This window comes from Macrobrachium rosenbergii, chromosome 28, assembly GCF_040412425.1.
Source record: "Macrobrachium rosenbergii isolate ZJJX-2024 chromosome 28, ASM4041242v1, whole genome shotgun sequence".
Lineage (NCBI taxonomy): Eukaryota > Metazoa > Arthropoda > Malacostraca > Decapoda > Palaemonidae > Macrobrachium > Macrobrachium rosenbergii.
This window is the reverse complement of record NC_089768.1, coordinates 27,148,484-27,175,691: the sequence shown is the minus strand read 5'-3', so window position 1 is coordinate 27,175,691 and position 27,208 is coordinate 27,148,484. Positions and strand designations below refer to the sequence as shown.

Below are 27,208 nucleotides of genomic sequence, written 5' to 3'. Positions count from 1 at the left end.
TTACTCAGAGCAGTGAGGGGCAATCCCATATCAAGACAAGCGCTTCCAGTCAACTCAAAGTCTTGTTCGTGTTTTCACACGGTGTCTATTTTGGCGAGTCTTACCTTTTAAACAACATAGTAAGTGAATAGTAATAATGCAATTTTAATGTGAAATCTTACATTTACGTATGAATGACTAAAAATGGGCTGACTGGGCCCACTGGAGAAGGGAGCTTATACTGCGACAATTCATGAGACATCCAGAGAATTAACGTTGGCGCGCTGCCAGCAAGGTGTGGAGAATATGATGACACGGACTGAGGAGGATGCTCTACTCTCCAGCCATTTAGGAAGTGACAGAAGAGGCGTGGGAGGGGTTCAACCCCAAGGAGACCCTCCACTCGGCTATGGCCCACAGGCTTAAGGCTAGGATGCGGCCTCCGAAGTAGCCGCTGTCCCTTAGGAATCATACCCTCTTGATTGCTGGACAATATGGAAAGTGACCAAGATGCTGCCACAGCGTCGGCCACCATTTCAATATTTGATTTAACCTTCGTTTTTATACTTCATTTCCTGGCTCACAATTGTTGGAAGGAGGAAGAATAATACCAATGGGATAAGGGAGTAATGGGAACGGAAAAGCGAAATGAGGAATAGAATTGGGAGAAACTAAACAAAATATGAATGATTTACCACAGTAACCAGCCACGTTAAATAAGCCCAAATTAAACTTTCACTGTCATTTCCCCTATTTATTTTTCTATAAGTAACAACTTTAACGCTGAAGCACAAGCCAACAAATCTCAAATAATGCAATGTGAACCACTAACGGCACATAAATATTCTTTCTCCCTTTCCTGTGTTTAAAATCTTTTCTCTTTTCATGAGAGTAAGACGCTTTCTTTCTGTGTTGCCTTCTTCCCTCTTTCCATATTTACCCAATTTTGTTTCTTTCATTTATAATACTGGTTCATAATGATAATAAAATGTCCCATGTAATGCTGTACCTTGACGTAAGCCGTGACGAGTAGTATTCTTAATCCTTATTCAGGAAATTGTTGATTCCGGTGTTTGAAATAATAATAATAATAATAATAATAATAATAATAATAATAATAATTATTATTATTATTATTATTATTATTATTATTATTATTATTATTATTATGTTACCCATTTTCTCCAAATTATAGAAAGTGATCCCAATCCATTCAACTCTTGAAGACAAGACCAGATGGAGACCATGCCTGTTTAATTTCACAGAACATGGCAATTTACCACTTATTTAAATCGTTAAAGAACGCAAATATCTTTTAAACAGCTTATTTTCCTTTTAATTATCAAATGTCAGTTCAGCTTCGATCTGAACCACACAAAATTTGGGTTATATAAAAGCAAACATTAAAATAAGCTCCATAAATGCTAAAATCATTCGTACAACTTTTTCTTTTTAGCTATCCACTATCATGCCACCTTAAATCTTCGTTAAGCCAAACATTAGTTTCAACAACATTTACACAAGCCATTTTGAGATATTTTTCCATCTAACACTAAAGTTTGACAGTGGTCACCCTCTCCCCTGTCCCCACCCCTCCTCTCGCTCTCTATTTCTCACTAATGGACAACATTAACCTTGTTAGTTCTCCGAAACTTCTAATAAACCCTCTACGGTTCGGAACGTCAAGTTTCTTATCGTGGAATTTCTCCCAGTGGTAGTCATTTTCTACCAAAGAAAACTTTAAGATCTTAATTATTTTATATATATATATATATATATATATATATATATATATATATATATATATATATATATAAATATATATACTGTATATATATATATATATATATATATATATATATATATATATATATATATATATATATATATATATATATATATATACTGAATATATATTAATATATATATATATATATATGTATATATATTAATATATACAAATGTATATATGTATATTATATATATATATATATATATATATATATATATATATTTGTCTATATATACACATATACATACAATCTATATATATATATATGTATATATAATCTATATAATACATATATATATATATATATATATATATATATATATATATATATATATATATATATATATATATATAAGAATATTCACATTTGTCGACAACGAAAACAAAATGATCACATAATATCATCTAAAATCTAACTTCAGGTAGAAAAACACCCCGTTCTCGTCTATACCTCTCTTCCAGAATATACCTTTGCCAGAATGTCAAATTACCGCGACACTGTCCAATGAAAAGCGATACAATTTACAAAACGCTTAATCAATATTCTATTCCATCAACGTCATTCATATTCTTGATTTTGGAAGGCATCAGCGATGTCTTCTTTTTTTTTTTTTTTTTTTAGAGATTATGCATATTCCTTACCACGTCCAACCCAATAAGAGTACACAATGCTATCTTATTACGTATAACCAGCGCACTTTAACCCTTGTTTTCTTTCCGTTCAAGACATGAAATTAACCGAGAGAGGATCCAGGTATCACCGATAAAGAAAAGAATACAAGAGACTTGAACGGGTTTCTTCTCTTAAGACCTCTCTTTTGTTATGAGGAAGATCAAAAGAGTTTTCAGAAGATGAATAAAGTCAAGAGATCAGTGGTTACGAGAGAGAGAGAGAGAGAGAGAGAGAGAGAGAGAGAGAGAGAGAGAGAGAGAGAGAGAGAGAGGAGGGAAGCAGGATATAATAATACTTCAGCTACCTCGCGTTGCACTTTCCCTCGCATATTTATACATGTGAATCGTCAAAAATATTTATTGTAATTCGGGATGTACAATAATTTCGAGTATTGAAATGCAAGCGACATGGCGGGGCTCAAGAAGTCGAAATATATTGAAGACCAGTCTTCATTTGGAGGCACTGAGAGAGAGAGAGAGAGAGAGAGAGAGAGAGAGAGAGAGAGAGAGAGAGAGAGAGAGAGAGAGAGATTTGCAATGGTTTCGTTCAAGCTCTGTTTAATACTCCCCAGAGTTTCATTCCAAAACAATATCAAGTCAACAGAAATCCCCTTTTCCTTGCCAATGCACTCCCTAGTTGATCTCCCTGTTTATTTAGCCTTATATTTACCCACTATTGTTGGCCAACTTACCATTCCTTCATTCCTGCACACAGTGTTCCCCCTGTTCGCTTCATCCCTAATATCACGCAACCCTTCTTTGGCATATAATCAGTTTTCATCGCATCTTCATCTCACCTCCTCTCCTGTCCATCTACGCCCCCCTCACCTACACCCCATGGCACCATCAACTTCATATTGCGTCTTTTCTTTCCAACACAGAAACTCACCCCCACCCCACCCCCCCACCCCTCTCACTCTCTCTCTCTCTCTCTCTCTCTCTCTCTCATCACACCTCTGTTCCTATTTTTTCCAATCTGGCGATCCCCTCACCTGTCCTCAATTTCGCCACATCGTGTCAACAAGGGGCCGTGTTTTCCCCTACCACGGAAGGCTTAAGCCTTAAGACTTCGGTTGTGACTCATACGCACACATGAGCGCGCACACGTGCGTGCGTGCGTGCATGTGTGTGCGTGAGACAAATATATAATCTGTGAAGGTTACCTTTCAAACGGCATATGAACTTAAAATACACATATGTAATATTCGACGACCAACACGAACCTCAACTGGTCATGTTGTTAAGAAATTTACTGTATGCTTCATACGAACATACATACTAAGTAAACGAGGGTAAACAGTATGTAACTACACAAGCAGGAGTGGTTATACTTATAAATCCCTGAAAAACAAAATTCCCAGACCTCACAGCAATGGATGATTACTAACAATGCAGTAAAAACATTTTCTTCAATGTGACAAAAAGGAAAGGGTATTACATTTTCTCAAAGATACTTTTACGTAAGAAAATGTATAGTGACTCATGCGGTTGCACCGACTGCGCAATGACACCTAAAGCATCTATATTAACCGCCGTAATCTGAAGTATTCAAAGTTCCCCTTGATTACCTTAGATGTGATGAAGTTCAGTGGAAGTTAGATTCAACTTTCCTCATTACATTTAGACTTGCAATATTCAAGTACCTTGAAGTTTAATGAAACCCAAGGAAAGAATAATGTTATTATCTGACTTGATGAACTTGTTATAACGAATGAACTTTAATCAGTCCTATGAAATTCCAAACATATGCAAAGCATCTTAGTACTCGTGGGTATCAGCCACCAAACTATTTCGATGAGAAACCTTCCAGACTCAATAGGAAAGTATAAACATCTTCAAAGCTTTTGTGCGGAAACGAATTTAGCTTTCTTACCTACACGTGGCCTTATGATCTATCTTGAGGATTCAGAAAAACCTTACTGAAAAAAAAAAGTCACTGGGTTCTCAAAAGGAAAAGACACACTAGCATATTTATAGAATCTACTGGTCACTTTTTTTTTTTTTTTGCCAGGTACGTATGCAATTTCAATAACCACAATGCCCTTTTAACTTCTCGAATTCTGCACAATTTTCGGATGCGCCTGGCACTACAAAGCATTAGATCTCGCGCATTGTCGCCAAATATTGCAAGCACCCAAAGTTGGGGGTATATGTGGAGCCACGTACATTCGTGCGATGTCACTGTAAAGAACTTGCATGATTTAAATTTCTGACCAATTCAGAAAATCATATCTTTTCGGTGAAAATTTAAGAAGCTGGTTTTCCGATATCGGTTCTCAAGGGCCTTATTTTTTTAAAACGGAGAATGACCTGAAAAAGCCATAATCCAGAACTGATTTCCCGGAGGTAATCGTAACAAGAGTCTGACTATTCCGCCATATTACTCTGCATATTGTGTGTTTTTTACCATCTCTGAAAAATGATAAATTCAGCCGGTTTTTTCTAATTACATTTTACAATTCACCAAAAAAAATTCGACTATATTCCATCAAAAAAGTTAACCTAACAACTTCTAATTCTTTATACTAAGAACAATTGGTGACAGCCAGCGTCTCCTAAGAAAAGAGAATATCAGGCAAGGTAGCAGTGTTGTTTTTCATCCCTCTCATCAAATGGTTCAATAACACTGAATTCAGTATGTAACAGCTTACAGACACCAAAACAAACTACCTCCCAGCCTCCATCTCGATTCCTATCATGAAAATGACCTACCATAGATTACGTAGGGCAGGTTGCGAAACTACTTTTGCGAGATTCTGCACAAGGGTGGAATCCGTCCCCTAAATAATAAATGCACCCCAATATTAAAAGGGCTTCAGAAGCCTTGAATAGTTGGGAAATTATGTCCAATATTCTCGGTTCTTGATTAAGGGAACAGGGACAAAACGTGGCTTTCCCGTTATGCCTTCAACAATGTTTGTCCTTCATAGTTTCCGTAAAAAAAATATTAAATGACAAAAAACAGAGTATTTTAAAGGGCTGAACTGCACGTTCCTGTGCCACAGAATCGCCCAACTATTATAGATATATTTGCAACCTACAGCAATTACAGATCTTATACCAGTGAACTACGCTGTTTTAGGACTAAAATTAGTTTTCAATATTTCGACATTAAACTAAAAAACCCGGAAGGCAGACTCACCTCTTATCTAAGGGAAGGATAAAAGACTCGAGGAGAAAAAGAAGGCAAATTTCTCAATACCCAGTTATTTGGTGATAGATAGTGACAACACGCAGGAATACTTGACCGCCTGAATGTAAGGCCAGGTCTTCCGGAACACTTGCAAAAGAAGCAGCTGGCGATTAAAAAAAAAGCAATTTCAAACACGGAAGAGAGACGCCCGATAATATTGTTTTACAGATAAATGGGCGGATTTCGAGAGGGAATATCAACTTACGGTAGAAGAGAGGAAGACATCAGTGACTGAACAATTTGCTTTGATTCAACACTGTTCAGAGGACAATGCAGAAACAAGTCACAAGAAGAATTTCACTCAGATTTAGCAAATAGTTCTGAGAATCCTCCAAAACATTTCTAAAGTCGAGTAACAGGAAAAATTTACTTCTCTGGCGTAAAGCTGTTTTCTATGGCAAGCTTAAATTTACGCGATGATGGTATATAAAGCTCGTCAGTTGTGCTTACATGGACAAAGTATGAATCCTGAAAATGTAAGAAAACAACTGAAAAACTAAGGATTTTTTACGATAGTTACACAATACACATTATGGTTCCTAGCCGTCATGACATCAACAGCTTTTCAACTGTTTTCGTTCGTTACTGATGAGAGTAAATTATTTTCCCTAAATTAGAGCATTTTTCAAGCACGTAGTATTTAAGTCATCATTAATGACTTTTAGCTGAAGAATTTAAGTCAATCCAAAGTCTCAACAACCATTTATCAACAGTAATGGCTTCAAGCTAGCAAGCGTAAACCGATCAAACGCTCCCACCATCACTGTTTCAAAGTTCAACATCAGTCATTTTTACTGTAGTGTCTCGTGTGCTAACACTCACATTAATACGTAGTGTATTCCTTGTTGGGGATGGCAGAACACCAAAAATCACAGCCTCACCTTAAAGGGAACTTTTGACCTGGAATCATTTATAAATTTGTTCATACATCCAGTTTATATATTCACGCGTCTAGGTGGGTCTGTAAAATTTTTTATTCCCTTTCTGCTTTTCTCGAAAAAACAATTAACAGATAAAACATGTAAGTTGTGTTGCATACAGTTCCTGCCTTTTGCAAGAAACTAAAACTGCAAGACGTCGGTCTGTACTGAAAATAGTCTGCCTTATCACTTGTGCATCATGTCGATAACGTGAACGACAAAGTCGAGTGCTTTCGCCTCACCTTCGTCGATTTCTCTTTTAAACCTTTGGCTTTTCTTAAGACGCGATTTTTCTTCTATCATTCATGTGTATGCCGGTGTTCAAGTAAATTCCCTTCATTTAGTAGGGAGAATACATAATTTCCCCCAAGTGAGAGATGGTGAGAGAAACACATGTATAACTTCATTTCCCTCATTATCATACATAAGAGAGAGAGAGAGAGAGAGAGAGAGAGAGAGAGAGAGAGAGAGAGAGAGAGAGAGAGAGACTAAATACAGCAGGACGGTACTACATTTAAAACGTCATCGCTTCTCAAATAAGCCGTCTTTCACTCTTCGCTTCATTGTATAGAGTCACGTAGTTGTAGGGCGACTGAGCATGCGCGAGTAATTAATGCACGTCGATGGACTCTAACATGCAGCGAAATTCCTGCCATCAAAATGAATTCGGGATATCCGATGCGACATAACTATCATAATATGTGAGCATTTGCATGTGCATTTATATGAGCTTTTACGCCACAACTCTTCACGAGAATTGCGTTTCACTTCAGTTTCATGAATGTTATTGCAGCATCTTATTTCATAGATACTGTAAATGTATTCCCATTGCATGTGGCTTGTTTTAATATCTGTATTTCAGAGAAGGCATAATAGTTTGAATTCATTTAAAGGACTGTTTCAGTAAAAGGGGCATCAGCAAATATATTCGCTATTTAAGCAGCGATGTGAGCACAGGGAATTTCAAACCTAAAATTTTACAAACACTGATACTGAGCAAATATAACAGAAAAAAATTGTATTTGATATATATACACACACACATATGCAGTACACCTATATCTATCTATTTAAAACCCACTGTTCGTTTGTGTTTAATCTAAGTAGACTGATAAAACTTCATGTTTCGTGTGCTAGTACTGTTATTAATATACTAATACAGATTTTCTCTCTTTTCAGAGTGTAGTTCAGTGCCAGGAAAAACTGAAGTAGTACACCGTTGACTGCAAATTCAAGGAATAACTCTGAGCTGCGAATAAACAACAGAACATAGCAAGAGTGGAATAGTGGAAAAACATCGGTCCTTGAAGTGAACCGCATTGAAAAGACGCATTATGTGATTATGGAGAACCCTAATTGGCTGGGAGCAGGGCAGCCATACTGGTGAAGGTGAGATCAGATGCCTCCACGTGACCTACCCGCTCCTAGGTCACCATGGAGGGCCAGGATGAGAAGGACGGGGGACCTAGCGACAACCAGGCCACCCAGCAACCCCAACTGCCGTCACAAATTACAGCTCAAGAGGTTCCCTTGCTAAGGGAACCAGTAGGCAGCGCTAGGTCACAGGGCACTACAGCTTCCAATGTCACTCACAATGGTCGTGTGTACGTCCATCACTCAAACCAGTCTAGGACTACAGCAAACATGGACTCAGTTGAGTTAGGACCAGACGCCGATAGCTTAGCTGAGGACACAGAGACAACAGAAAGCTCTGCTACCACTGTCATTTGTGATTCCAGGTTTTTTTGTGCCACTCCTGATAACCCAGACAATATGGACCATCTAGACTCCCTCGACCAAATCTCAGGTGCTGATGATAATTCTGATCTTGATCAACAACAGACTTCAAGAAGCCTTGGCTCCACACCCTCCCCACCTGAATCTAACCAAGGACCCAATGCGTCTGAACTTCAAGAGGAGGGGAATCCATACCCTAACAGCCCCATCGCCAATTCCCGAGTAGAATCTAAGAAAAATGAACTTGATCCTGAAGGTCCTGCATTAACTCCAAGTCCAGCAACTTCACCCCATCCTGAGCTTGAAACAGATGCATCCTCCATATATCCACAATACTCTATTAATACAGGTAAGAAGTACAAAATCTGGCTTTTGGTTGAGCCCTTTAATATTATATGTTGCTGTACTACAGAATTTGACTGGATGGATTAATCAGCTACAATGCCAAATAGTCATAGTACAACCTCCTTTAATCATTAAACTGCCAACTACACTGACTCAGGATTGCTTTCTCGTCTGACATCATTTTTCTACTTGCACCTTTTATTTCCCGATCCATCTGCTTAATAAACTTTCCCTCTGCGTTTACTTCCTTGATGAACAACAACATTAACTCTCTTAAATCCTTTCTAACCTTCTCTCTCACCACCCTCTAGACCATTTTGGACATCCTACTAGTTCCTCGTTGGGCGGGTCGGTATAGTTCTGGACCAGCGTTCGTGTTTCCGGCTGGCCAATGAAGAATTAGAGGAATTTATATCTGGTGATAGAAATTCATTCTCGGTATAATGTGGTTCGGATTCCACAATAAGCTGTAGGTCCCGTTGCTAGGTAACCAATTGGTTCTTAGCCACGTAAAATAACTAACCCTTCGGCCCAGCCCTTGGAGAGCTGTTAATCAGCTCAGTGGTCTGGTTAAAACTAAGGTATACTTAACTTTTTGGACATCCTACTTCTCGATTACACTGCACCTCAAATGAGCTTTTCATTTCCTTACCCCACAAATTCTTTTTTTATTATTATTAGTCTTCCCTCTTCCCACTCTCCTTATACCATAGGCGCCTCCAGGTGACTATGGCCCCATTATGGAATTTTACACACTTCGTACACTCCTTCAACTTTCCGGTCTTCAAGCCTATCCCATTTTTCATCCATTTTCTCCTTACGAGCTCTCTCCATTTCGTGTTTATCAAACTCACTTTGCCTTGATTACTCATGCAGCTACATTTTCCCCACTTCAACTTAAACTTCGAACTTCCATTATACGCTAACTTTGCTTAAACCAAATAACGATCTGATAAACCAATGGCCACTCCTTTTGCCATTGTCTCCAACAAATTTTCCTTCCCATACCTTGTTAACATACTATCTGACAATCTCTTCTTTTCATTCATTCATTTATTATATGTTCATTCAAACACACACATTATACATACATACACACACACACACACACACACACATATATATATATATATATATATATATATAAAGTATACCTTAGTTTAACCAGACCACTGAGCTGATTAACAGCTCTCCTAGGGCTGGCCCCAAAGGATTAGACTTATTTTACGTGGCTAAGAACCAACTGGTTACCTAGCAACAGGACCTACAGCTTACTGTGGAATCCGAACCACATTATACCGAGAAATGAATGTCTATCACCAGAAATAAATTCCTCTAATTCTTTATTGGCCGGCCGGAGACTCGAACGTGGGCCCAGCAGAGTGCTATCTGAGAACTATACTGACCCGTCCAACGAGGAACTATATTATATATATATATATATATATATATATATATATATATATATATATATATATATATATATATTATACACACACACACATGTATATAATAGACATACAACAGCAAGAGAGAGAGAGAGAGAGAGAGAGAGAGAGAGAGAGAGAGAGAGAGAGAGAGAGAGAGAGAGAGGGCGATTAACACGTGACATCGCTTTCTGCTATGCAATATGCTGTAAAATTCACAGACTAAAGAATCACAAATATTAACAGCATGAATTCTACAGACGCACCCTACTTAAGCTCTTGGAGATAAGTCACTAACTGCCATGACAAAAGAAATTCATAACAGCAATTACTCGAAACCCTTCAAATGCTATCAGATTCATTCCCCTAGGATTAACGTTAAAGTAATCCCTTTTTAAATGCCCGAATTCAGAAACTCAAACCTCAGTAATCCATGTTTATTGAAATATATAAAGCGGAAAATGTTTAAATATATTTCAATGGAAGGTTTTACGTAGGGCGTTGATTATATTAATGTAACTCCATCATGGGATCCCATTCTCTTTAAATTACACTGGCTAATGAAGCTCCACGCAGAATTCCGCATTATTCCTACAAAGGGAATACTTCAAAAGGGGTCTTTACGGTCATAAATGAAGATACGAACAAGGTAATCTTCAGAGAGAGAGAGAGAGAGAGAGAGAGAGAGAGAGAGAGAGAGAGAGAGAGAGATCCCCAAAAAAACAAATAATCTGTGGGGAGATTAAGGTTAATTAATCATGGAATATAATGCGACACATTACATTACTTGCATTTTACTTTTCGATAGCATTCGGGTATCACCATTCTCTTAAAGGGGAGGGCGTAATCAAGATACGTGGACTAACGACAAATAAAAAAAATTGCAAATGGCTGGGAATTTAACTCAAGAGTGATATATATATATAAATTATATATATATGTATATATATATATATATATATATATATATATATATATATATTAAAGTGAATGTTTGTATGTTTGTAACTTTGTGCGCTATAGAAATCCGAACCGTTTGACCAATCTAGACAAAATTTGGCACGTGGCCATCAATTCACCGAAAAGGGTAGGTTTCAAACCCGTAACCAGCCCCTTCCCTTTGTACCGTGTGGTAAATAAACTCTACGGGTTTATCACACCTCATTTCATGTACTCGATACCATACAAATATATTATTGAAAATGCTTTTCTTTTCTGTGATTAATAATTATGTATCAAGGTTTGCTTTTCTTTCCGGTGACTAATAACTCTGTATTAAGGTTTAGACAGTCACTACAGTAATACCTGGATAAAAGGGACAGTCAACACAGTAATCCTTGGATAAGAGGGACAGACAGTACAGTAATACCTGCATAAACGGAACAGTCACCACAGTAATACCACCTAGATAAAAGGAACAGTCAGCACAGTAATATACCTAGATAAATGAGTCAACCACCACAGTCACACCTGGACAAATGGGACAGTCACCACAGTAATATCTGGATAAAATGGACAGTCGCCACAGTAATACCTGGACATAAGGGACAGTCAGCGCAGTAATACCTAGATAAAAGGGTCAGATAGAATAGTAGTGCCTAGATAAATGGGACAGTCACCACAGTAATACTTGGATAAAAGTGACAGTCACCACAGTAATACCTGGATAAAGGGGCCAGTCACCACAGTAATACCTGGATAAAAGGGACAGTCACCACAGTAATACCTGGATAAATGAGACAGTCACCACAGTAATACCTGGATAAAAGGGACAGTCACCACAGTAATACCTGGATAAAAGGGACAGTCACCACAGTAATACCTGGATAAAAGGGACAGTCACCACAGTAATACCTGGAGAAAAGGGACAGTCACCACAGTAATAACTGGATAAAAGGGACAGTCACCACAGTAATACCTGGATAAATGAGACATCCAGTCACCACAGTAAAGTCCGGATAAAAGTGACAATCAGCACAGTAATGCCTGGGTAAAAAGCACAGTAATACCTGAATGTATGGGACAGTTAGTACAGTAATACATGGATAAATGGGGTAGTCACGAAAATAATACCTGGATAAAAGGGACAGTTAGCACAGTAATACCTGGATAAAATGGAGAGTCACCATCGTAATCCCTGGATAAATGGGACAGTCACCACAGTAATATCTGGATAAATCGGACATTCATTACAGCAATATTTGGATAAAAGGGACAGTTAGTACAGTAATTTCTGGATAAAAGGGACAACCACCACAGTAATATATGGATAAATGGGACAATCAGCACAGTAACGTATGGATAAAAGAGAGTCAGAACAGTAATTTCTGGATAAAAGGGGTAGTCAGTACAAAGAGCTGCAGGAAAATTTTTCTGAGTCCTGCGGTTTTCCGGGCAGCGCCTGGTTGGTCAGCAATATATATATATATATATATATATATATATATATATATATATATATATATATATATATATATAATATAATGTAAAATAGCCTCTCGGAATATGAAAATACATGCACATAAGGAGGATGCTGTGAAGTTAAGGTTACTGGTCCTACAGTTTCCAACTAGGAGCTGAAAGCAAACAATTAATGATGAAAGATTCACTTCTGTCCCGACTCCTAACCAGCAAATTCTTCGACAGTTCAACAGTAAAGTTTTATGCTATAGGAATTAGAACTCAAATAAAGTAGTTTGCACTCAACACATGACCGAACATAGATGCTTCTGAGACGAAAGTCCTATGTGGTTCTAAAAAACAACCACCATAAAGATCTTCAAGATTCTCAAGGTCAGCATTTAAAGATCTGTCATTAACCACATATAAATCCATAAACAGTAAATAAGCAGACCTACAATGAACAGCAGTCATTTCTGGTATCTAATTTTTGATTACGTCACGACTGCCTAACACTGACAGTCTGTCTAGCAAAAATATCAGCTAACACCCAACTTAAAATCTTCCTCGTTCTACAGAAAAGCCAAGTTAGATGCTCTAACATTTCAGTCTCTCCCTTACGTTAAATCTATAAAAAGTGAACTTCGTAATCCGATAAACAAAGAACGTAAATGTTAGGATAATTCTTTTACATATATGTATAAAACGGTTCTCACCCGCACGACTAAAAAACAAAAGCCCTGCTATTTCACCATTTATATCCTCTTTCAAGTGAAATCCCAGTTTGCAATGTGCTGCGGTAATAAACCTGACACTTTCCTTTTATTTGAAACAAAAGTAGTCTTATAGAAGCGAGACCCCTAAGCTGGGTTGCTTCCCCTGATGGGTTACGGTTTTATATCGAGAAAAGATCTGTCTTACCATTTGGGAGGTAAATATTTCACCTTCCGGGAAAATTAGAAAAACAGTAACTTTGTATTCCACCCTCACCTAAAACAAATAACTTTTAGCCACCCCATCCGGAATAAACAAACTTGGCAAAAAAAAAGAAAAAAAAAAGTAAATAGCAATTCACTACCAATTCTCCCACTATATTCTTTTCCATTTCAATTCCTGCTTCCTTCAGACGTGGAATGGCGGTTACATAAAAAAAAATACTGGAAAGATATGAAAATATAATTCTTAAAAATAAGTAAGTTTGTCCTCCCAGACAACAACGAAATTATACACCCGTCAAAAATCTAAAACATTTATTCTCTTTTAAACAATTCTTGAATCTACATAATATATACAAAATCGTTCCCTCCGATACTGATGGCTCTTCACGCCTCAATTCCTCAGACGAGCCTCCCAGCCTACGATCTTCCAGCCCCTCGCTATCGTCGGGGATGTCAGCCTCGAGCGGACAAGGTGTCATCCTGGATCTCCCGGAGGAGCAAGTGGCAGCTTACCTCGACCGTCATCCTCAGGTCGTAGAGAAATGGCTGAGAGATAGGGCACCAAGAGCAGTGAGTAGATAATGTCACTTTTCCATTGAAAACACAGCAAAATCTTGTGTAATGAACATACGCTGGAAATTATGATATTTCTTGCTATGTTTGCCCTCTAATATAGGCTGCAAAAATAACGTTCTGTTAAAAAGCATCTACCAATTCATGTCAAAAAGCATGGTCAAATAAAACTAATCCTGGGAAAAACAGCTACTTTCCAAATCTTCCTGACACAAACTATGACAACCACTATAAAAAAAAAAATTACGTTTTTGGCGCAGCAACTGACACCCAACCCAAGAATTTGAAACTCGCGTCCATTTCATGATCATTCCATTCATACTCTCGATTTTTCTTTCAACAGAACCTGAGGAATCTCCGGAGCGGCCGCAACCACCTACAAGCAGACCAGCTGGGACGAGCCTGGGACTCTGAAGCCAGGGATACACCCACCTCTGGAAATTCGGATCTGGGTAACGTCGTCGCCAACTATTCATACCCCAGCAGAAAGAACTCGATCAGTTCCTGGCTCTCTCCCAAGAGCAAAAAGTCGAAAAAGGTAAGGGGGAAAGAAGTTGTCGGTGGAGGGGAAAAGGGAAAAGTTACGCTGAATCATTTCTCAAGTGGAAATTGATTATTATGTCGACGGATATTTCCTTGTATTAACTCGGAAAATGTAAATTTTTTGACAGTGTGTTTACTAAACGCAAAGAAAATCAGACACTTAGTGCATCTTCACAATTATCTAAGAAAGCAGAAACACTTTTAAGAATGATTTTAAGAAATTCTAAAACAACCAAATAATACACAAAGCAACTACAAATCCCCACAAAAAAAAAAAAACTTCTATATCACCGAAAAGCTGACGTGGTCACATCAACTCCAGATGATGATCTAAATTTTCCTCTCATATTTTGAGAGAGAGAGAGAGAGAGAGAGAGAGAGAGAGAGAGAGAGAGAGAGAGAGAGAGAGAGAGAGAGACTTGACACAAAAATACTGGCAAACTTATGGGGACCCTCAGACACAGAAAAGAGGGGGAACTTCTCACGTTGTGGGAGGTAACTGAGGACAAAGGTCCAACACTAAACGAATGCCTTAAGAGTATTTCACAGCAGATTTGAAACCAATTCCACGCCTTGGGAAAAGGAAACTGATTATAATTCTCCACTTGAGCGAGAAAGAAAATCCACAGAGAGAGAGAGAGAGAGAGAGAGAGAGAGAGAGAGAGAGAGAGAGAGAGAGAGAGAGAGAGAGGTACTCACCCGTTCTGGGAATTTTTGTACGCTAAGGTTATTGTGCTTCTGCTGGTCATCTAATCAACTTGGGGGAGAATTCATTGGCCTTCGTCGATGACGTCATATATATCATGATGTTAAGGACAGAATCCTAACTACGGTTCCCCTCTACTGTTTCAATTTTAACAGTAATATTTTATCTCTAAATCTTTCATTAGTCATTTATTCGATGCATGCCAACGCACTAAAAATCAAACTCAGTTTTTTTTATTACGATAGGCTTCTTTAAACGTAATTAAATCTGATATTTACAAAAACGTTAGGCATTATTAAACAACGCCTCAAATATTTTCTTTATTTGCAATATGGATTTTTAAAACAATTATTAAGGCTCTAATGCTATCACATAAGGTTCTACCTGAGAGAGAGAGAGAGAGAGAGAGAGAGAGAGAGAGAGAGAGAGAGAGAGAGAGAGAGAGAGAGAGAATCCATTTCTTCTTACAGATGGTAATATTAGTTTTATTAGCTTTATCTTGTTATTTCAAAGAGCCTTTCGTTCTCATAAAAATCCAATTCTACCAGTGCCTTATATAACTGTATAAAAATGCCAATATAAATGATTTACTTACTCACAATACCTGTTTTTGATAACTGGCTTTTAGGAGTGGAAAAACTAATAAGCTCACTAAAAATAAAGAACTTGGTTAATAAGAAATATTCTGCAATCAAACTCTTGTTTTTCTTGTAAAATCACAGTACCTTCTTCCTTTTGAGAACATAACGCCTTTTTTTCTAAGTAAAACACATCTGTTTTTTTTTTATTAAAACTTTGCCCACCTTGGGCCGTACCTCGCTTACACTAAATTATGATTTTATCTCCCCAGAGACTCTTCCCTACATTAATTATGTCCCTCATCTTCATGGACACTGATGTTAAGATTGTTATTAAGACTCTGGGGGAAAACCTGGAGAAAATTAAAAGGCCAAAACCCTGTCTACTAAATTCAGAATAAAACACATCGAGAGCCTAAATCAACGACACAGCAGTAGTGCATCGTGATTACTCTTATTATTTGCTAATAAAAATAACAGTGAAAAATGACAAAAGTTTGCGAAGGTATTCTTGACAGACAAAACGAATTTTTTAAAAAGTACTTTAATTTTCAAACACTTCATCCTCTGGTTCACAAAAATTATTTTATACATATGTATTTATATGAACAGATCACACACACACACACCACACATTATATTACATATATACAAACATTAAGATACCAACTTTCTATCACTTACAATTCCTTTCAGCGACATTCCCGAAGTAGCACGAATTGGATATTAAACAACATTTTGTGCTTAATGTTTGTATATAAAATGTCAAGGTGATGAGATAAATATTCATATATATACATTATACATATATATACATATATATACATATATACACACATATATATATACATTATATATTATAAATTATATATACTATATGAATTTTTATCACATCACCTTGACATTTTATATACAAACATTAAGCAAAAAATGTCGTTTAATAAAACAAGAATAATACCAACATTGTTACTGCACTCATCAAAGTTGTAATAAAGTAAGTGACTCTCTCTCTCCAGGTGGAAAGACTGACTGAGCCAGAACTATTCATGGAACTCATCCGGGACATCAGCACGGAGCTGGACATCGACACCCTGTGCCACAAAATCCTGGTGAACGTGGGCCACCTGACCCACGCAGACAGGGCTTCCCTCTTCCTGGCTCAGGGACCAAAGAATTCCAGGTGCTTAGTGGCCAAGCTCTTCGATGTTACAGTGGATACAGGTAAGAGTAACAAGGAAATCTGAATACATTTAAAAAAATGAGATCTGGGGAGGTACCTACAGAATGGGACTGTCCGAAAGTGTTTCGAAATGTCTACGTACACACAACAGAAAAATACATAGCAGGCGTCTCAGACGGATGTCTGCTAGGCTGAAATGGGTTAAATGTAAACTGAGAATGATAGTGGAAGTTACTGCTCAAGATATATTGAGTAAAAAAGTAAGACACACCAGTTGGGATTGAAGTGCAATCCACTTGCACACTGGTGAAGACATGATTGAATGACTGACTAGTCTGTAAGATATATCTGGATGAAAGAAAAGTCCAAAGGAGTGGCAGAGGAATAATGGGGCCTTTGTATAAAAGGAATAACAGAGTTTTTTGCAAAAAAGTGGGAGTCACAGGTGCATAAAATTAACAAAATTAACTCGATATCCCTAGACATTTAAGAGTAAAGGGGAAAAAAGGTGAATGTGCCATATAGGTCTAGAAAACAACTTAGGATAGTACTGATACCCAGGAACTGTGGCGGAAAGGGAGAATACACTGTATGGATGTTGAGTTCTGAGAGAATATTTTAGAATATGTTGATACGACAGGTGTCTGCTTTTCAAAAGTAGGTTTGAGGTAAGGGAGTGTTATGTTCCTATTGCTGTTCAATACCTTTATGGATGAAGTCATGTGAGAAACCGAATAACTTAAGTCGTTCATGCATAGTCATAGGATTCTACAAAAAGTGGCATGAACAGAGTGGAAAACTGATGGTACCGGAAAGCCCAGTACTGACTGGCGATAATGAAGAGAAACTGCAGAAATTAAAGGCAGAAAATGTTTCTTAGAGGAGAATGCTGAAAATAAATTTGAGCAGAAAAAGGTTAAGAGAATATAAAGTGAAATAGGAGTAAATATGACTGACGATGGTAGAATGAAAGACGAGACAGTCGCAACACTGATCAAGAAAGGTTCGTAAAAGGTAGCGTGCAACAGAACGCCCGCACTGTTGGAGCGCTTTTGGAACCCAATGTGGTAGTATAAGGAATAGAAGAGTCAAACACTTTCACGGAAGTGAAAAATACGGTTGAAGGTGTCAATAGGAACTTCTTGCATTGCAGAAATAACAGAATTGAAGGGTGAGACACATGAAGATATGCTCACTTGGTAAAATAAAGTTTGCGTAGGTGAAATGTTGGATCAATCTGTTTTGAACTTATTTACCATAAACACAGAATAGAGGATAATCAGTTATTGAGTATATAGTGATAAGAGGGAGGATCTGAGGAAGACCTAGAAAGTGCTGGGAAGATGTCATGAAAGAGGTACTACAGAGGCAATAGCCTTAATATCCAGGAAGCACTAAAGCGGACGAAAGATATATATACAGTATATAGGAATATAGAGTTCTGGCCAAAGGCCAAGCGCTGGGACCTATGAGGTCATCTAGAGCTGAAAGGGAAATTGAGAGTAGGTAGGTTTGAAAAGTGTAACAGGAGGAAAACCTCGCAGTTGCACTCTGAAATAGTTGTTAGGAGATAGCAAGATGGGAAAAAGATGTGAACTGAGGTACAGTAAAAGGAATGAAAGGGGTTGTTGCTAGAGGCCGAAGGGACCCTGCAAAGAACCTTTAGTAATGCCTAAAGTGCACCCCGTGAGGTTCACTGACGAACTACCCGCTACAGGGTGGATGAAAGATAGTGGTTAATCGTTCAGCTTGTAAGGCTGGGGTTCCAAGCGCAGCTGATGAGCCTCCTGTATGAAGCAGCGGTTCAGCAGTTTGCAATTGTGTTGTTTTCGTCTTTGGAGCCATCTTGTTAGCGAAAACGAGTTACCCTTCAGTTTACACGATGTATATACGGGATGAGCCTGCTTGACCAACGCCTTGCCCTACGGATGTTCAGAGGGATTACGTGGCAAGGGTTTCTGGCTTTTCTGGGTGACTGCTGACTGAATGACCATCGACAAAATGAATTCGTAGTGTGTGTGTGTGTGTGTGTGTGTGTGTGTGTGTGTGTGTGTGTGTGTGTGTGTGTGTGTGTGTGTGTGAGCGCGCAATGCAAATTCAAGTCTGTGGTTCAAGAAAGTCCATTAATATAAAGTTACACATTATTTCTGTGAATGACAAGTGATGTTTCATAACATAGGAGTAACTGAAGCTGGTCAAGAGCTTCAATGACGAGCGAGATACAAGAATGAGAGTCAGCCAGATAGAGTGAAGGATGAAAAGATAATAGAGGGAAGAATGTTATTAAGGCTAATGGACGAATAGACTTTAACATGCGTTTGGAGGTAAATGTTACTGATTACACAAGGCAAACGGCACCATCTCTGCAATCGTGAAATTAAAGTCATGGGTGGCTAGGTTTTCATTCCAAAAAAGTTCCGTTAAGATAACTTTTCTTAATGTGAGTAGAATGTGGTCGGGAAATGTACAGAATAAAAACAATACTGGAAACTGCAGGCTATCTAATTAACTGTATACAGTCTCTCTCTCTCTCTCTCTTCTCTCTCTCTCTCTCTCTCTCTATATCTCTATATATATTATATAATATATATATATATATATATATATATATATATATATATATATATATATATATATATATATATATATATATATATATATATATATATATATATATATATATATATATATGTATAATATATATATACTGTATATATATATATATATGCATAATATATAATATATATATATATATATATTATATATATATATAAAATCAATCAATATGCATTTACATGTGTGAGAGAGAGAGAGAGAGAGAGAGAGAGAGAGAGAGAGAGAGAGAGAGAGAGAGAGAGAACCTAATTTGCAAAGAAAAATCTGTTACTAAGTATGAACCATCACTAGATGACATTTAAAAAAAAAAAAGGAAACCAAACAAAAAAGCAGGTCCACCTTCCCTTGCAGGGCTCACTAATTAGTTTTCGTTTCTTTCCCGCAGTACTGGAGGAGGCCCTAGCAAACGCCTCCGAGAAAGAGATCCTGCTCCCTTGGGGCGTCGGGATCGTGGGGCACGTGGCTAGCACCAAAGAAGTCATCAACATTAAAGACGCTTATCAGGTAAGGAATAAAAAAAAAAGAACGCATTTTTAAAGGAATGAAAGGGAAGCCCCTCGAAGCTCATCTCCAACGGGAGGAGGTTCCAGATGGCGCCGAGACAAAATGATTAGACAGTTGGCTGCCATAATTAGCGCACTGCGCCAAGATGCCTGACGAAGGGTTCTTCAGTTAATTAACTTGATGACTGCACATTGGGTACATAGGGCTTCTAGCAAAACAAATCTTAGACATAACATTTGTCGAGTCATGTGGTAAGTGCGGTGTTGCATCACATGCATTGTGAACGTTTTCATGGAAGTTTAAAAAATACATAAGATTCATATGACTTCAATATAAAATGCACAGGATTTACTGTGTATAAGAACATAACAGTTCCTGCGCTGCAGAGCCGACTACAAAACAACCATCAAATCGTAAAGCACTTTCATATTTAGGGTTGCAGAGTACTACCTACTTCTCTGTGATAATCTTACTGCAGTAAAATGGACAAAGTGATTTTTATCGAGCTTGGTCTTTTTTTTTTTTGGGGGGAGGGGGCAACAAAACAAAGATATGCAATCTGACGACTATCACAAAGGAGTACTCCAAGGCACCAGCTTGAATCGATCGTTGAAACCTGTCAAGGTAGTTACCGGCAAGCATGGGCTTCTCACTGCTCATCTACAAGCGTAACACATTTTTCTTTGCCCCCAGGGACAAAGATGGGTTGGTCTAAGAGGTGAAAACTAGTGTAAGACTTCGGGTTTCTGTATCTACGAAAAATGCCAATACCTCAATAATCTGTAATTGTTCCAAGCAAAACGCATTCTCGTCTTCTACTTAGGAGACTCGCCACTTAGGTGGGAGGTACTGTTTCAAGGGTTAGACTGGCACTAGTCCAAGAATTCAGACCCGAGAGATTGTGATGACGTGCCACATCTCAAACAGTCTGGCTGACGGCAAGAGCCTGATGAGACGGCCCATCGACACCCATAAATGTCAGTTTCCGGGACATGGGCATGAGCAGGGGATGGGTGACACCTGCAGCCTCCTACACAGCCTGGTAACAAGAAGCTGCAAGCCAAGAATTTATGTTCAACAAGTCTAACAAAACCCTAGGAAAGATTTCTAGAGGAACCCGTCTCTCAAAGGCAGTAAGTACACTGACATCATCTGACAACACGAAATTTCTCCAGGTTTATAAAATTACCGCAATCTGTGGCGCAAAATGTTATGCAACCTACACATCAGTGGGGAGGTAAAAATTATTCCTGTAAATGTAGGTAAGAGAATTCGTCTTCATCACCTCAGCAACCAAGATAGCAATCAGTTATGAAAGAAAAAAGTTGTGTAATGGTTGATTAGCCCTTTCACCGAAAAGTGCGAACACCAGCTTCACGAGAGAATCGTTGCCATGAATACTCCTCTAAATATGGGAAAATCTTATGTATTCTGATCAGTTCACTGAAAACTGCTAGTTCATGGAACTGCTGTACTGCATTTTCACTATGAAACCGAGAGAAATATCTCTAAATTGATCTCTTTGCTTCCAAAATCATCAAAGGTATGCATATATAGTTAAGTCAATTTAAAAAAAAAAACTCTTGAGACGTGCCTTGATTATTCCGTTTAAGGAAAAAAAATCGCTCATGAGAAATGTCTGACTATTCTGTTAAAACCTCTGCAACCAACAGACAAGCAAGTGTAAGTACTAATAATTTATTCATGAAGGCACAGCTAAAACATCTGCATTATTTACCACACATCGAATTTTTCCTCTGTTTTACTTAGGTTGATAATTTTCTTCGCAAATTCTACTTTTCTCTTTACGCAACTTCGCATTCCAACACAATTGGCTCGACTGTCAACATGGCAAGTGTCTTGCCTGTTGTCTTTCTGATGCTATATACACTATATAACGATTATGTGACCTACCAATTAACCATACTTATCACCAGAAGCAGCATTCCTTATTTAAGTGAGAGAGAGAGTGTGTGTGTGTGTGTGTGTGTGTGTGTGTGTGTGTGTGTGTGTGTGTGTGTGTGTGTGTGTGTGTGTGTGTGTGTGTGTGTAAATGCTTTGTTGCTCTACAAAAAGATACTCCAGGTGCAGGCGAATACATTATGATTGTTACAGATGAATGCCAACATTTTAGCCAAATTAAACTCACTTATAATCATTTTAACACACCAGGGTGTCACAAAAGCTACTTCTAATTTATTATTGCCTATTGTGTGCCCCCCCAAAAAAGCATCATTAAAATTAGATTTCCCGGTATGAAGAATAATCCTGAAAGCCCGCGGCATAATAGAAACTGATAGCGGTCTTAATAAATATATTTAAAAATTTTATTTGCAACTATTCCAAAATTCTCTCGGAGTGTTAACGGTCACATCAAAATCATTTACCAGTTTTCATGTTATGAAACAATATTAATAATTCATAAATTAGTTGCTAACTCTTAAATTATAGCAACAATTGCATCAAAGATAAAGAGTGATACTCCATAATGTAGTAATTAACTAAATGTGGTACGAAAGAATACAGTCAAGGTACTTTACTGAAACTCAATACTCCTTGCATACGAAAAATGCGAATGACTCTGCCTAAGTATGTGGTACAATGATGAACGAGGCCTGAAAAATCGAACTGATCCATAAAAATGCTTTCGATAAAAACAAATTTTTGGCAGAAAGGACTTCAATATCTGGAAATAGGAATTCTGCTTTTCGATTTTCAATGAAAGACTGAATGTCAGGCGGGATACGAAAAAGAAAATTAGGTTACCCCAGAGTGACAACTATTAAAATTCGACTCCAGTCACAAACAGTACAGAAAAAATGTAATGCAGCAAATCATCCTTGGGGTAGATTAAGTAACTTGCCGACCGAATCACTAGCCTCTGCAGTTAGAAGTTACAGTCCTTGTGCAAGTCCTCGTGCGTTTAACAAATGACGTCGCCGGCGCAGAAATTCTTATATTTTAATTTACATGAACAAAACACCATAAGGAACCATTCAGCAACTAATATTACGCCATAAATGTAAAATCACAAATTACAATTGTGCCCCATGGATCACGCTTTGCCAAACCAAACCTACACAAAATATCATTTCAAGTAAAATAAAAAAAGACTCTACGTGGGAACTCTTTTCACTGCAGAGAGAGAGAGAGAGAGAGAGAGAGAGAGAGAGAGAGAGAGAGAGAGAGAGCGCAGCCAAACATTATAATGAAACTTGATTTCATCCACGTTCCTTGTGCAACTTCCATAGTGACATCCTGTAAAGATACTCGCACTATGCCTAATTCTCGAGTCACTGCTTAGGCAAGTCATCTACAGCTTAAACGAAACAGACATTGACAGACAGATCTACGAAAAATTTCAAAACAACATTTATTCGTGAAATACAATATCCCGAACCTGACCCTTAGATTCCCCACATAAAATGTCAAATTCACCATCACATACAGAAAGTGCTTACGATGTCTTAATCTTCGTGCTTACGATGTCTTAATCTTCTAGATTTCAAATTCACAGATAAATATAAAAACTTTTAACCTTACCCGACGGATGAATAGAATAGAATAGAATATTGAATTTTGAGCAAAGGCCAAGCGCTGGGGCCTATGAGGTCATTCAGTGTTGAAAATGAAATTGAGAGTAAATGGTTTTTAAAGGTGTAAACCTCGCTGTTGCACTGAGGGTGGAAAGTAAGATGGAAGAAACGGAATATGAACGGAGATGCAGTAAAAGGAATAAACGGGGGCCGAAAAGACGCTGCAAAGAACCTTAAGTAATGCCTACAGTGCACCGCATGAGGTGCACTGACGGCACTACCCCCTTCGGAGTCAACTGGCGGAAGGACATACATACAGCTGGACAAACAGGTCAATACTAGATACCTTGGGACGGTGAACCGGAGGCACAAAAATAACACCTAAACTTCCAGCACAGTTCCTGCCACTTTCACCCTACTAATCCTCTCCATCTACCCCGACCCCCCAACTCGCTCTCCGATTTCCCAGGTTCACTGGCATCCAATCTCAAGTTCCGTATCAGCCCCTAAATCTAATCAGGCCCTCCAAAGGAACGCAAAATTAAAGCCGGAAAAATATTCGCCATAAAAAAGAAAAATCTTCCAGAAATATCTGAACAGAATGCTATGAGGATACACTGCCGAGGGAATTGGAGTTCGTTGTGCAAATGGGTATAAGATGTGTGTGTGTGTACGTGTGTTTGAGAGAGAGAGAGAGAGAGAGAGAGAGAGAGAGAGAGAGAGAGAGAGAGAGAGAGAGACCTCATGAAAAAGTCAGAACCGTGGCCAGAACGACCCCTTTGACAAAGCGTACGAGACCTATGATCTTCCATGTTCATTATCTGGTCTTAACAAAGGATCATAACGATATTAATTAACCCTAGGAAGTCTCCTAAGTCAACATTAAAAATTCTTTATATCATTATCATCATAAGCTGTACTAAGACTCCGGAAGGGAATAACTTCTGGAAATTAGATACATTAATTAGACTATGGTTAAACATACCTTAGTAATCTCTCTCTCTCTCTCTCTCTCTCTCTCTCTCTCTCTCTCTCTCTCTCTCTCTCTCTCTCTGTGTGTGTGTGTGTGTGTGTGTGTGTGTGTGTGTGTGTGTGTGTGTGTGTGTGTGTGTGTGTGTGTGTGTGTATGAATAAACATAACATCAGTGGTATTATGGGACAGGAGCAAAATGTTAACTTCCAATGTTTTCTTTATCTAATATCCGGCCTAGATCATCGTTCTCGGATAAAGATCAGTTATACAAGAGAGTAAAATTACATTATTAAATATATAAGAAGTTACTTTCTTCTGGTGTTTTATATATATATATATATATATATATATATCATATCATATCATATCATATCAAAGCTTGGTAAAATATTAAACTGTCGAAAAGAAAAATAAAACAACTCCTCAAATGATACGGTAGTAAAATTTCATTAGCTATATAAAAAAAAACCTTGCCAGGCAAATTTTTCCCGACATGAAACGTCAGCGTATAAAAACAAAAGCAGAGCTCTGGCCATGAAATGAAAGTAAAAAATAAATAAAATGGCGTATAAAATTTACAAATCTTGCTTAATATAATGCTTTATGTAACCCGAGACGGGACTTGACATAATTCTAAGAAAAACAAAGATGAGGACGGTGTCTACACAGGGGGATGAAATAACGTTAAATGGAAAAAGGATTAATAAGGTCGAACCTTTCAAATATTGAAGAACAACAGTATCCAGTACAGGTTCTCTCGGGTTAGAATTTAGTGAAAGGCTGAAAAAAGGCAAATCAAACAATACTTGGAGAAGAGAAGAGAATAAAACAGAATAGAATACAATACAATATAGAATTTAGACCAAAGGCCAAGCGCTGGGACCTATGGGATCATTCAGCGCTGAAACTGACACTGGCGGTAAAAAGGTTTGAAAGGTGTAACAAGAGGAAAACCTCGTAGCTGCAGTATTAAAATTTTTTAGAGGAGGGTGGAAAGTAACATGAGAGAGAATATGAGCGGAGATACAGTAAAAGGAATGAAAAGGGGTTGCAGCTAGGGGCCGAAGGTACGCTGCACAGAACGCAAGTAATGCCTACAATGCAACGTATGAGGTGCACTGACGGGGAGAATAAGACTTGGAACTCAAATAGACTGAAACTGCAAACGAAAGTGAAATTAAACATTAGTCGACCACGATCTTTATTGCTATAGGAATACTAATCATCGTATGACAATGAAAGGACTCCAAAAGATTTCGTAATTTGATAATAAAGCCTTAGGAAGAACATTAGCAGTCAGACGGCAGGATAGAGTTGGGAAATTACGTAAGTTCCATATGTAGATGAGTTAATGATGAAAGGGAGATGGTTATGGACCGGACGAGCCCGGGGCTCCTGTGAGCACAGCAGAGATGGAAGACTAAGACCAAGACCTTCTTGGATGATGAGAATTATGAGAAGGGAGGCTCGAGATGAGTGAGATTTGTGGAAGATAAGGCCAACGGAAGACATGAATGGCGGAATTTCACAAAGGACCGCTGCGTTACGCGACGTTGGAGGCTATGGTGTGAGAATTTTCCTGAAAAACAAAAGTTATTTTGAAACCAAAATCAATGCAAAGGGCAGTCATGGCTGTCCCTTAGGAGAGCATTTTACGTTTCTGTTATCGTTCACTGGTTGGATACCTAACCAGCAAGATGAGTCCTCACGTAGATAATAGTTTATTTCCCTTTACTACCAAGCTTAATTTTCCTCAATGCTTCCGTTTTCTTATAATTCCTAGAATTCTTCACGGAAAGGAGACAATGAGCTGGCAATATAATTCACAGATGATTACCAAGCATCTAAAATAAGCATCTTACTTAAACCCAAACTTTACCATCAAACATAATAAACTCATTCAAAATCAATAAGTCAATATGAATACTTTCAACGACAAAGACGGCGTCACAAAACAGACAGTTACATACTGCAAAGTTTAATGTCCAAGGAATACACGGAAGCAACATAAAGAACAATCTCATCACTTAGTTTTATTCCACACCATTGCCCTTACCATCTACACCTTTACTCAAACCACTGTATTTTGAGGCCTAAGTTTACAAAAACAATAAATTAGAACAATCAGTTCCTAAATACTCCACACTGTCTACACAACACATTCAACAATTATCGCATCAACAATAATATTAATTAGAACATTAAACAAACTGTATTTTGAAGCCTTACACCTTTACTCAAGCCACTGTATTTTGAAGCCTAAGTTTACAAAAACAATGAATGAGAACAATCAGCTAAATACTCCACATTGTCTACACAACACATTCAACAATAACCGCATCAACAATAATATTAATTAGAACATTGAACAAATAATCCGCTAAGCTGGCGGCTCGGTAAAGCCAGTGTGTAGTCATTTTACGCAAAATAAAGGACCTACATGACCATCACAGAAGGGAGAGTGAATCCACTGATTTTATACATGATTCTGGCGACACGGTGTTCAAGGTCATCGAAACCAAAATATTTGCTTTATTATACATGAATAATAATACATCTTGTACGTGTCTCATACGCCCATGCAAATCACATACTA

At 37.9% G+C, this 27,208-nt stretch overlaps 1 protein-coding gene across 2 annotated transcripts in view; it reads left to right on the top strand.

Annotated features, from left to right (window-relative positions):
• The window catches only part of Pde6 (phosphodiesterase 6), a 370,807-nt gene that overhangs the window by 278,622 nt on the left and 64,977 nt on the right, over positions 1-27,208 (top strand). For both annotated transcript variants that reach the window (XM_067130407.1, XM_067130406.1), the window contains 5 exons: positions 7,736-8,642; positions 13,807-13,973; positions 14,320-14,514; positions 16,820-17,024; positions 19,985-20,103. In XM_067130407.1, the coding sequence (XP_066986508.1) occupies positions 7,991-8,642; positions 13,807-13,973; positions 14,320-14,514; positions 16,820-17,024; positions 19,985-20,103 (1,338 nt within the window). In that variant the 5' untranslated portion in view covers positions 7,736-7,990. The remainder of the gene's footprint in view (positions 1-7,735; positions 8,643-13,806; positions 13,974-14,319; positions 14,515-16,819; positions 17,025-19,984; positions 20,104-27,208) is intronic.